The 13,433-nt window shown below is 42.5% G+C and overlaps 1 protein-coding gene across 1 annotated transcript in view; it reads left to right on the top strand.

Moving 5' to 3' along the window:
* The window catches only part of LOC128305487 (mediator of RNA polymerase II transcription subunit 13), a 55,475-nt gene that overhangs the window by 11,058 nt on the left and 30,984 nt on the right, over nt 1-13,433 (top strand). The window contains exon 3 of the mRNA XM_053042958.1: nt 10,960-11,299. Coding sequence (XP_052898918.1) covers nt 10,960-11,299 — 340 coding nt within the window. The remainder of the gene's footprint in view (nt 1-10,959; nt 11,300-13,433) is intronic.

The raw sequence follows: 13,433 nt of genomic DNA, 5'->3' as shown, positions 1-13,433 counted from the left end.
GTACAAAAAAAAAAAAAAATAAATTAAAACCTCACGAAGCGAAACGTTTGCGATACTACCCCGTGAATTGTGTGTGTTGGTGTCTTGTTGGTGGTAGTTGTGTGCCGTCAAAACGTCGCGAAACGATGCGTATCGAGTGAATCGCTCACAGTGCTAAAAAAGGGGTTTCCCTGCCCTACTGTCCCAAACCCTTGCCAATTACTTCGATCGCACGAGAATGTCATACCTCACTGTGTTGATCTTGGCTCCCGAAGCAACTATACACACTTTGTTAATGCGTGTTTTGATAAGTGCTGCTTGTCAGATCATTTACGACGATCGTTGTGTGATGAACGATCGATCATTTTGGCGCACGATAAAAGGAACGGAGCGTAATAATTGTTAAATAACTTTTCAAAAAATCGCAAGAAAAAGATTCAACACTAGTGCGTCTTCTGAGTTAATCACTAACCGATTTTGGTGTGCATTAGTAGTATTAGTATGTGTTGGTAGTATTTTTTTCCCTGTGGAGTGAAGGAACGGTGCTACGGAAGACGATGCAATTTTTGTATGCGCATCGTGCGGGAAGAATTAATGTGCATCGCAACACCAACACTCCTGCCACCTGCCCTGCGGCACGTTTGGCACTGCACGCTGCAGTTTCGCTCACAAACACTTGTAGCGTTGGTGTGCTTGCTTTAATCATTCGTCTTGTTCCACTGTCGTTATACACTATCAACAGATTCGCCTCTCAGATGCGATTTAAGAATTCTTTCCTTTTCTTATGTGCGTCATACTCGCATGTTTGGAGTGTGTGTGTGTGCTTGTGTTTCCACGTGTGCATTGTTGTATTGTGTGCAATGAGAGAGTGATGTAGTTTTTTTCTCTGTAAATGTATTGCTCCTTTCATTCCAATAGAGCAATGCACCTTTTAGTATGCTGTTTTGTGGGGTATTTCCGTTGTATGAAAAACATTTATACTGTTTGCTGTTTTTGGTTTTTGTTTCTAACTTTAATTGAGACGTTAAGGAATACAACCAGCTTGCCTCCATGAAAGGGAACAACTGGCAATAAAAGAAGCTTTTGCAGTAGCTAGACAGAATGGTCCCATGTAGTGTTGGCTGACTGTGATTCAGATTGGTTAATTAGAATGAATATTTAAATCGCATATATTACTCTTGATCTGTGTTTTGAAGATTAACGAATCTCTAAACATTAATGATTGTACTTATGACTTACTTTGATTTTTTTAAACTTTCTGTAATAAAGCATAAAATAGTTCTGATAACAGATATAGGCTTCGATTCTATACAGAACAAGGCATCAGATAAGTCCTCTTATCAGTAAAGAATGATATTTTTTATAAAAGATTTAAAAATAAGGATAGCGTTTTGAAATAGTAAATATTTAATTCAATTACAGGTTTACTTGAAATGAATTAAATTGAAAGAACTCTCAAGCTCATTAATGATAATGCTCTCAAGATTAGTTAATTTAATTAAAGATTAATGAAAATTTCATTGAGATCAATGGATCTTTAGGGATTAATGAAGATTTAGAAAAAAAGATTAATGAAAATTTCATTGAGATCAAACGATCTTTAGGGATGGGATGGGAGGAATCTTTAGTGACGCCGGTCTTCACACGACAGGATCGAGGTAAAATCCCGTCTGGACCAAACCCCCATAGCAAGGATTGACTATCCCGCTACGTGGTACAAAAAATCGATACGGCCGTTTTCATGAAAAAATAATCTTTAGAGACTTTAGGGAATGAATGAACAAAAAAAAGAATCTGTATTGATTCATGAATTAAGAGTTTTGTGAATCTTCAGATTCGGCTCATGATTCGAGTGATTCATTACTGAGTGATTCATTAAACCCAGCACGAATCAATTTAATCAATCTTTTTATGGCACTTTCGTAGCTCGTTCTATCAAAATAAAAAGTCAGCTGGAGGAAACAATGAACATTTCACACATAATTATATTAACAATTCGACTATCATTCCAGAACAAGGACACACAATCGAAGCCATTGTAGAGTAGTCCATCCCAAATGCCCAATGACCGACGCTTATGTTCTAGTTGACAGGCAAACACAAAAAAATATAAAATAAAAACGGAAACGTCACCCGAATGAAAGCCAAGCAATGAGCAGCAACAGCAGCAGTGCGCACTCATTTGCATGTGAGTTTCCGTTTGTCGTTAATGTCGTTAATGTCATCATTAATTACAAATGAACTCACGCGAGCGAGCGCTGCTGGCGCTGCATGCACCCTGTCCCGATCAAAGGAAAGTTGTTGCTGGCAACTATAAGGACTATATTTACCATTTATAAACATATATATTTGTGATGTGGTTGTTTCTGAGGTAGAACTATTTTAATGTTTGCGTTTTTGCGTGTGGGACGTTGGGTTAAGTTTAATTTAGTAAAAGAAAAATGCTGGAAGAGAAGCGATCGAAATCGCTTTTGAGGTCCATTTTAAACCCTCTTTTCTGTAGTGGGATGTTGGCAGCAAGACACAAACCCTGACTACAGTTTTTCTTGCGGTAGATCGAAAGCCAGTGAACCATCTTCTTTCGACGCACAGCAAAAACCAACAAACGAAAAACAAAAAACAAAAAAAAGCAATCCCGAAGCAAAGCAGCAGCAGCGCACGTTTGAGCTGCAGTCGTGAACCGAGAAAATAGAGTGTATTGTACTACTTTTTCGTTCACCCTTCACCGCCTCGAAACGCGCGTGTTTTTATCCCCTCCCCTGTATAGACCTGGTGGAGCGCATACCTTGAGAGCTTTATGGGGCAGAGAAAACCCCGTTGGCGGCGGGGAGTGGAAAACGGGTCTCATTTCGCGCCACGATGAAGCTTCCCTCTCTCCTTCTTCTTCGAGTCGCGTTGGTTGGTACACGAATAGTGCGCACGATGGACCCCCGTGGCGGCCATCGACCTGCTCCGGTGTGCCGCGCTGGTGATGATGATGATGATGATGAGAAGCAGAGGAGTTTAAGCCGAGAAACAAAATAAGAGCATTGGCATCGAAACGAGGGCTCCAGGTGGGAAACCCTCGAAGGAAAAACACCTTGTTACACATTCGAATGGTGAAAAGGGTTTTTGGGCTCAACTGCCCTGCAAACGATCTCTCAATTATTTATTAGTTTTAGTAAACAAGTTTATTTCAATTTTCGTTGCAATAAAATGATCGATCGAATGATCGTGTTTCCGGATTTGAAATTGAAGCATTTTAAACCACATTCGATGGTGATCTCCTTTTAAGACATTCCTAGACAAGGGGCATTGATGGGACGCCGTTACTTTGGTACTCGGCCTTACTAGCTCTTCATCGTCGCACTGTTCGTCGGAGTTCATTCGACCACCACCTTTTGCTTTACTTCCCCGGCTTGTTAGCCCCCGGCGTTCCAGTTGCATTCATCTTCTCCATTTCGTTTCATTCATACACCCCACAAACATCTGTGCGGCTGTGTGTGGTGTGCCGTCTGGTGTTTTCTGAGGTCACTCAACCTTTTTTTCCTTTTCTTAACTTTTCACGCGCGTGTGAGGACGTGTTGAGCGAGGAATCTGTATGCATACGGCCCCCCGCGTATGTGTGTGTGTGGTGGGGCAGCATTTTCCACTCGCTTTTCTTTCTCATTCTCATCGGTTCGGGTGCTGGTTTCCTTCGCCGACGGCGCGGGGTGGCTTTGTTTTGTTTTCGACTATTAAACCCTTTAGTGTGTGGCCCGTCTCGCGGCTCGTACAGGGTGGGGGGTGGCGTTTCGTTGAGGCAAGAGTGTACTGGCCTCGGTGGGAAACAAATGGAAAATGGAGTGTAGCGGGATGAACCGAGCGTTGAGTTGCGGCACGGCAAACGAGAAGACGCAGACCGAAAGCCCGCCAGTCTGGGAACTATTTTATGAGGGCCATATATACATGAACGCGGTCTGACCTGTCGTCGTCCGTGGTGCCGTCTTCAACCGTCTCATGGGAGGGACGAGTTTTTGTTGTTTTTTGACATAAAGAAATCACGGTTGTTGTTGTTAAAAGGAAAAAGAATAAAATTGCATAAAACTATTATAGCACAATAACTCACAGAACTTACATAACGGTAGCAAAAAATGACAAATTTTATGAAAAATGACTATAAAAATGTTGGGTAATATAGTCGGGGGTCCGGTGGTGTGTGTGTGGGAACGGTGTCAGTTCTTTCGGCCCGGACCGGTACAAAATCCCTTCCGGACTGTTTCCTTGTCACTAGCTCTTACTTTCCAGTTAAGATAGAAGATAAGCTTGATAAGCTCAAGCAAAACTTCTGGTAGGACTTTATTGCAAGAAAATGCAGAAGAAGTTGAAATAGACAGAAAATGAAAATAGTAGTATATTTTACTCGTTTGGTCCGCAAAAGAAGACAATTGTTCATGAATACAGTGACGTTCATAAGAATAAGACCTTTCTAATGTGTTACTTGTTCATATATTTTTACTAGTCACAACCATTATGAGTTATACCAACCATTATGAAGCAATACGGCCTGGCCGTCCCTGAATAAATAAAAAAAAAACATTATGAGTTATACGGTTTCGAGTTCAAAATTAAATCTCTTTGATAGGGTTAAAGAACGAATAAATGTCTCAAAACTTTTCCGAATTCTGGGTTCACGATAAAGATAACGGCAACTAAACGGTTTCACGTTTAATTTAAATATAACGTATTGAGTACTAGTAAAAATGTGATAAAATTAACATCAAAACTGTGTTATCAGCTCAATAGCAAGAAGCTTAAATGACTTTATTCAGAATCGGAACGCCAAGGACAGGATTATAGCGGTGTAAGCACAACAATATGTTATAAAGTTCTGTAACAGTTCAGTTTTGTATTTGAAAACGACCCTTTAAATGATTCTTGTGGAACTTTACTGAACTCGTTTAATTGTATTTTAAATGTTTCGCATTTAGATCTGTCGAAGTTAAATTAGTTATTTGTACACAACAATAGTCACATTTTTTTGAGCTTTTTTTTCTTAAAATTTATTCTATGTTCTATAGGTTTAGGAAGTAATTTCTCATATTTCGACATTAATTATTGGTCACAGTCTAACTATTCCAGTCGCATTAGAAATCACTGCCATTGCCACTAAAATACTGAAGTCAATCTTCCATAAAAGCATAGTCCAAAACGTGTTAAACGTGAGCTAAAAATCGTGAGCTTATTTTACTGCCCACCACTGTACGAATGGAAGGTATTTATTACCGTTTTTCATTCGCATTTTCTCCACACCACACAATGGCTGTACTTGTGCGAAGCATTCATGCGAAAAACGGCACCACGATCATCATCTTTCGTCGTGGCATTTTCCCCGATCGTATTCACTATTCTTTTCGTAAAAAAACACGCTCTACCCCAAGATGTAACGCTTTTTTTTCCTCTCTCATCCATTCGTTTTTCCCTTCCTCGTTGTCTGTATGTTCATGAGGCGATCTTGGGTAAGGTTATGAATTGAGAACTGCTCAAGACCTGCTGAAGCTGCTGAGGTGGTGTAATAAACTCGAAAAGAAATTTGGAAGCTTTATTTTACAACACCGAATGAAAAGCTGTGTGTGCCCCACGAAGACGCCATGTCGGATAAGTTTTGTTTGTTTTATGGGCGAAAAGTGTTTCCATTTTTTTTTTTTGGTTTGCGGTCACTGTTCGGATGTCGGAACAGGACACTCAAGGACTATCGACTTTTAACAGTGTTTAATACGCGGTTTGGCTCGTCGAGTTCGCTGTGGTGTCTTCCGAGCCGGGAACGTTATCAACAAAAAATAGTTTCACCGCCGCCGTCGTCGTCGTCGTTGGCGACGAGACGAACAAATCGTGCAAGAATGGAGAAAATGGTCCGTTTAAAGTTTTTCGGCTGTATTTTGGATAGTTTCCCCTGTGGAAGCTTTCGGGCAACGATTGTGCGCATGCGCTTGCCGTACGCGGAAGGAAGGAACCCGGCGAGTCTGGTGTTTTCTTATGCTGCGAATGCATTACGCCACAAGTTTCATCCAGGAAAATGCTTTTCGACGCGTTATTTATCGGTTCGTACTTTAAGGGCACATTGTCGCCCTTCGTTTTTACGACCTTTTTTCGAGTTCTGACCATCACCACCTTACTATCGTATGAAAAACAATACAATAAACAATAAACGAGAGCAAATAGGCAATTACGTTGCCGAAAAAGAGCTTGTTGTTTTTAGTTAGTTTTAGTTAATTAATTGAAAAAAACGGACAATAAAAGTTGTGAGGAACATTAATAAAACAGAAAACAATCAAATGTTTGATATGATCGATAAACAACGCTAAAATTAACTTACAGAGAGTGGTTACCCATTTGATTCTCCCGGCATTTCAACCCGGGAGAGCACATTCGATAAAGCTGTGAAATTGAGAGGAGAAAACAACCGCTAGTTGTTGTGCGTGTGTGTGTGTGTGAGTTTAGTTTTTACGTCAAACGAGAGTTGTTCGATTGTGCGTCGTTTACACTTCCTGCTTGGTGAGTTGACGGCTTGGGTAGTGCGATAATTTGCTCCGCAATGTTGCCGCCGCACCACAAAATTCGGATCCTTGGTGCGAGCGGACAGGGACAGGCCGCCCATAGTTTGTCGTTGGCCCCTCTTCCCCTTCCCCCCGCGAATACCGTGGACAAGTTGCGTGGACGATCTATTATGCACCATCAAAACAACGTTACATTACGCTCTGGCGCGATTCTCTCTCCGTGTATGAGCGCGCGGTGATGCGCTCACGGCAACTATTGGTTTGCGCGTGCCATCACACACGGCGATAGGGTGGCGCACACCACTACCACCACCATCACCGTCATCATCATCATCATCATCGTGCACGATCGATTCACGAGGGTAATGTATCGCGCGAGCATTAATTTCACAACCGCTACCAGATTGCACCGCTCTCGCGAAACATACACGCAATCCGGCAGGAGGCAGCATATTCTGCCATCGCGCGCGCGGTCTCCCCCTTCCCCCCTTTTTAGTGTGTGCGTGTGTTAGACGTCGCGGCACTGTTTATAATTTTGACATTTGGAGCCCTTCTCCCGAGCGCTGTGTATCGCGTTTTCGCTCTCCCTCTCACATTCTCTCTCGCTCGCTGTCTCTCGCGTTTGTTTTTCTTTGCGTATGTATGCATGTATGCATGTTGCATGGGGAGTGTTGTGTTGTGTAAAGAGCCACAAGCAACAACTGCTGCTTCCAACCCCTGTCGAAGTGCTGTGTGCCTTCTCGGTGTCCTCGATTTTCGCTTGTTGGGGTGTGATGTGGGGGGATGTTTTTGGGGTCCGGTATATTGTGTGCGTGTGCGGTGATCCATGCGTTTGCTGTTCCCCAGCTCACCCCATCAGCAGCATCGATCGACGCTGAAGATCTTTATACCTCTTGGGGCTTGTACTCCTCGGTAGTCGATGAAATGCTTGCTCCAGATGGACAAACGGTGGAATCCGATGCTGGACACTTAAAAGCAATGGGGTGGTGGAGCACGACCACCATCATTGTGCTTATTACCACCTTTTTTGCGCCATTTGTGACCGATGCTCTCTCTCTCTCTCTATCCCTCGAGGGTTACACTCCAAACGGTGTGGCGTGTATTGGTGCATCTTTTAGCAATTTCCAGCCAGCTTCAGCGCCACGGTTTTTGGGGTTTTTTCTGTGTGTGGCTGCTGTTGTTGTACCCTACGGCCATGCAAAACGTCGTCCTTCATCACGCTCAAAGGCAAAAGGCAAGGACTAAACAATGTAAACCTGGGTGGGGTGGTAACCCCCATTCTGGGCGGTGGAAGCCGTTGTTTCATGCTCATGCCACCGCATCCAATGTTGTCAGTTTTGTTTATCGTCACTCATTGCCACCACACCACCATCCACCGTTCCTCGCTGTTGGATGAAGCCATCATTTGCAATGCCCCCCCCCCCCCCCCCTCTTTTTGTTGTGTTAGGGTGAAAGGGGGGATGAAAACTGTGGTGGAGAAAGTTTTTTTTGTTTCTCTTCTTCTGCTCCACTGCTAGGTTTTACGTAAAAATGTTTCTACTTTTGCGTACGACGATGATTGGCAAATGTGTGTATAATAGACGTTTTGGCCGCCCGATGACAGTAGTGGTGTTAGTAGCTGGTAACAAGAATGTTGGTTAGTGTTGGTAGTACACTATGAGGGGTTTCTCCTGTGCGCTTTCTATCAACTGTCGTTATTATTATTGATTTTCTTAATTTGAATGATTGTTTTTTTGTGTATCAAAAGATCGATCAAAAGTGTTACTCTTGTGCATAATCAGTTTAACACTTAGTGACTATCTCTAATTAAAATAATGGTCTTACTTCTTAAATCATATACTCTAGAGTCAACAGATCAGTCATTTTGACAGGTATTCTACATTTTCGTGACATATTTTTTGTGGTTTAAATTATGCATTTAAGGATTGGGTTGGACAGCCCTGGAAGGCTGGGATTAAAAAGAAAGGAATGGGCAGGAGCAGAGTGTCTTGTGAACTTCCGAGCGGATCAGTTATTAGAAAATAAACGAACTATTAAATGTGTATTATGTACTTCAAACTACAAAGCTAATTAAAAAAAAAAGTTCAGATCTTCTTCAGAAAAAAAAAACTTAAACTATGGTCTTAGTCTTAGGATTATTTGGGATCAATGAATTCAATGGATGACCTCTACATGTCATTTCTGTAGGTTAAATTAGACATTTTTTTGGAATAAAAAGGAAATGCAGCTTGTTGAAATTGTTTAAAAATTAACAACAAAATAATTAAAATAACATAGCAGACTTTTAGTTGGGTAGATAAAATAAAGATAAAATATTAAAAAGTGTCTTCAATAATAAATGAAGTTTAAAGACCTTTCAAGCTTCAAGAGTAAAGATTTTGTACGTCATCAAAATCAAAACAAATCATTAAAGACCCCCCCCCCCCCTTGGCGCATATCACTGAACTCAACTAATCAGCGTCAGCGAGGAATTTGAAAAGAACGTTGCCTTTCTCTCCATTTCCATTTTACCCGTTGCGAGAAGACCCACAAAGCTTCATTGGAACGACATAATTAAATGTTTCTGTACTTCAAACGTTCGATATTCTTCATGTGCACACACAAGACTGCCTGCCTCCTGCGCCTGGCTGTTGTTACTCAGCGCCCTGCTGCATTGGTGGTGGTGGTGGTGGTGGTTTTTGTGTCCATTGCCGGATTTAGGCTTCGTTTCATTACCACCGGCAGCAACATACATAGTTCCACACTGCCGGGCAACATGGGGCGCACTCACACACACACGGTTGTTTGAAGGTGGACACCATCTCACCCCCTCAAAAGCATCGTTCGGTGCACGTGTGCATTCGGTGCAGGGAGGAGTTGGGTTGGGAGAGACCATCACAAACCTCACACCTTTCTGCCCCGTGTGCTGCATCAGTCGTTGCACGGTACGGCTTTATGTATTTTTCAATTTTTCGACAGACTGGCTGGCTGGTTGGCTTCACATTTGTACCACAGCACAAGTACATTGAGTGGCCGATTGCTCGGAGTAGGTTGTGGGTGGTTTGTTGGTATATAAACAACTTGAAGCGTTCACCATTTCGGACCCCTCCTCCCCCACCACCCACCCACCCACAGTGTGAAGTCGACGCTGGCCACTATGTACTCTCGATGCTCGATGCGGCGAAATGGTAGAATGAGTTTGTTTGTTTGCCTCGGTGTATTGCGTTCTTCGGCAGGGCATACACAACCCCACACTGTGTGTAGGCAACATAGAAAAGGGGGGAGGTGTGAATGGAGAAACATGGCAATGTTCACGGTTGTAGGAGTTCTTCTTGGCGTACGGATCGAAACTGGAACAGAAAAAGGAATGGAAACGACACAATGGATTGGGCCACCAGCCGATCTAAAAACGGTGGAACAGAGTGAATCAAAGAGAGCATGAGAGAGAATGAGTGGAGATTTAATTAAACGTCACAATCATTTGATCGGATTGGGTTAAAATGGGAGAGATTTCTCTACGCCTGGTTGCTGCTGCTGTGGTGGAGTGTTTTGCATGGGAATTTTGTTGTTAAGTTGTTACGTTTTTTGAATACTGTACCAAACGTTGGCAATAGTTTTGACCTTGATCGTTTCATTGTCAGCATTTTTTCAGATATTTTAAAAACATTGTTTAAGTTAACAGATTATTAATATGATCAGTATCACGATTTAAATGAATTGCTTAATTGTTATACTGAATGATGAACATAATCTTTAATTGCCTAAATTTATATTTAATTCGTTCAATTCTCTATGAAGGTTAAACTGTTTTATGTTTTTTTGTATGTAAATCGTTTTTAGGTTTTGCAAAAACTAAAGTTTCCTTCAGTAAATGCTGCAATAAGCTTAAATTTTAACAAAAATTGTCGGTTTTTTCTTCTACCAGTCCGCGGACATAAAAAAAACTCCTCTAGTACACTAATATTTAGCAGAAAAAGCAAATTTGCCTCAAATCCGTGTTATTCGCTCGATTCGATCAGGCTTGAGTTCCGTTGGGCACAGATAATTGGCGTTTATAATGGACAATTGAATTCTCTTTGGGCTAAAAACGATTTCAAAAGTGATCTCTCTAGTCGGAAAAGTTATTCCTTGCCACTACTAGCCGTTTTAGATAAGGTTCGTACCTCGACCTTCGGTGCTGCAGATTGAGGGACAAGACGCGATGCCATGGTTCCGTATGGCTTCTCATTAATGTTAGAAGCCAATATAAATGCTTCCAGATGAATTAAACTGAAAATTTGTTTATATTAGATGATAAGTTCTGTTACGTGATGGCCGGAAGTTCGGTACTTTCAGGTCTGAGCTGTTCTTACACTGATATGCTCAGACAATAAATGGGTTTTTAAGTATAAGAATGGATATTATTGTTAAGATAATAGTATTTTATAATTTTATACAATTTATTTTCATTTATATTAACGTAAAATGTTGTTGTTTCTCTTCACAGACCGATCTGTGCGGTATAAGATGGCGTCAATTGGTTCTCGGTGAGCGGCCAAATGCGGCCGGCGATCCGCTCGACGATCCGGTCGTGCGCTCCTACTCGAAATGTCTCGCCGTCGACATACTGTGCGTGTGGCGAAGGGTGGTCGCACCCAAGCCCAAACCCAAACCCGAACCGGACCCGAGCAACATGTTCGACATGAGCATACCGGGCACCGGTAACAGTGGTTCCGTCGTCCATCCGCCCCTCTCGCTGACCGCCGCCAAGGAGCTGTGGATCTTCTGGTACGGCGAGGAACCGGACCTGACCGATCTGGTTGCACCCGAGCTGCTCAACTCGTCCGGTAAGTACAGAACAAAATTTTGGAGTAAGGTTTAAGCAGGTGAAAGTGTCACGATTAGACGAAGTTGGGAATGAAATCGCGACCTCACGGGTGAATTCTAACAGCGTACTGGAATTGTTACACTCAATTTGAGCGTTCTTGGGAGGGTAAAGTCCACACACGGAGGCATCTGATCTCACCTTGGTGGTTGCAACAAGATGTGGGCTCATTCGCGGGCTATATCATCGGGTCTAGCGGGAAGTCCGCTCAAAACAACCATGTAAATACGCCCGACACGGCCCATTATCATCATCATCATCATCATCGGCACACCATTATCCATCATTCGACGCGCTGTGACTCTCTAATACCTATTTCCGATCCGCTTGCCCCACGGGCGTTCTTTCTCGCGCAGCTGCTCAAGGTTAACTGGTTTTCTTGCAAATAAGTGTTGTCGATTGTGTGTGTGTGAATGTGTTTTTTTTATTTCTTCTCTCGCCTGCTTGCCGGTGGGAATTCTACACACACTCAAACTCAGTCAACCGGTGAGATTGGCCGGTAGTTTATTCGGTTGCTTTTTTTTGCATCCGGGAACGCAAGTGGTGAAAGGATCATTTGAAGGAGCTATGCTGCAGAAGCGAGTGTGTGGGTTTCCGTTTTCGTGGTGTTGTTTTTTTCCCTTCTTTTTTGAGTGTAATCACTTCCGAATGATTAATATGTTGCTACAAGCAAGTTTTTTATTTATTTTTAAAACTTTACTCCGGCTTTTAGGACACTTCTCGGCTTATGTCCATTCCCATGTGAGGAGTAGTTATTTTTAGTGTAAAAAATACGCTAATTTGAAAAATTTGAATACTATAGCAATTAATTTCGCATAATGTATTGTGGTTAAGTATGGTAGCACCACCATTTCGGGTTGAAATATTTGTGTCATTGGTACACAGAAAAACTGGTCCGAAGGACGTGCACAACCCATGCAATTAAATTTGGATCAGACCCGTTTTGGTCTGATTATTTTTGAAAGAATTCCAATGACAACCGACTGCGGATGGTTGGAGGAACTCCCCCATATTACCCCCCACAAATCGCCACATATCAGAAAGATAAGATAATAATGGTTGATGTAGCAGAAAAAGTCGCAATCTTTGCTATCAAAAAAGAAATGTAGCACGAGATCGCAACTGGAGATGAGAATAATCACTCTTTTCAATGATTTGAATCAGAGTCGAAGAATGGGTTTAAAGATTTGAAACCTTTACTCGCTCTTTTGAGATTCATTAATTCATTCATTCATTCATTCTTTTGCGTGTATAGTCACTCTCACTCTCTGTGAGTGAGTAAAACTGTTTTATCACTCTTTAGATTATAATCACTCTGTAAGAGTGAATAAAAGAGCAGTATAACTCTTTTGAGATTGAGATTTGAGGTTAAAGGAGTCATAAAAACTCTTCATGCAGATTTATACTCATTCACTGCTCTCGAAGGTTTCAACTCATTCATTCACTCTTACTCAGCGCGCACATCTCTAATCTCAACGCCAAAAGTAAGATATCACTTCAATTTCAATTCTTACACCCAAACATTGGGGGAAAGTATGTTGGTGGTGGTCCAATGGTATCACATTTGTTGGCGTTGGCGTTCGTCTGGGTCTATGGAGTTAGGATGTGCATAGCTTGTACATTCACCAATCTCGATTCCTCCACCTTTCGTCGGACCGCACCACAAGACCGACCCCCACTCAGCGATGTCCGAGGGGCTGCTCAAGAACCGCAACAAAGTATAGCTTTGGCTGACCATTCGTTGTCGGCCGGTTCAGAAAACTCGATTAAAACTCCGATACCCAAGCCACAAACTCTTCGCTCCTTTAGCCGGGGGGAAACGGTGATGAATATTTCCCCCCTCGGTCTTTTCTGGTGTGTGGTGGGGCGCCCGGGAAAATGGAGCCAGCGGTGGAGTTCGTTAAACCTTCCCATCTAGCCCATCGTCTGCGCCGTGGGAAACCCCGTCTATCACGCACGCAACGAGAAAAGCTCTCGTCGTCGTCGTCCGCATTTGCTCAATCCGTTCTCGAAGCACACGGTGCCTCGTGTAGGCTCATCAGCGCATCACAGCTGTGTGAGCCGTGTTGGCTCTTCTGCCGGGTTTTGTTGGGATG

This window comes from Anopheles moucheti, chromosome 3, assembly GCF_943734755.1.
Source record: "Anopheles moucheti chromosome 3, idAnoMoucSN_F20_07, whole genome shotgun sequence".
NCBI lineage: Eukaryota > Metazoa > Arthropoda > Insecta > Diptera > Culicidae > Anopheles > Anopheles moucheti.
This window is presented reverse-complemented; position numbering and strand designations above follow the sequence as displayed.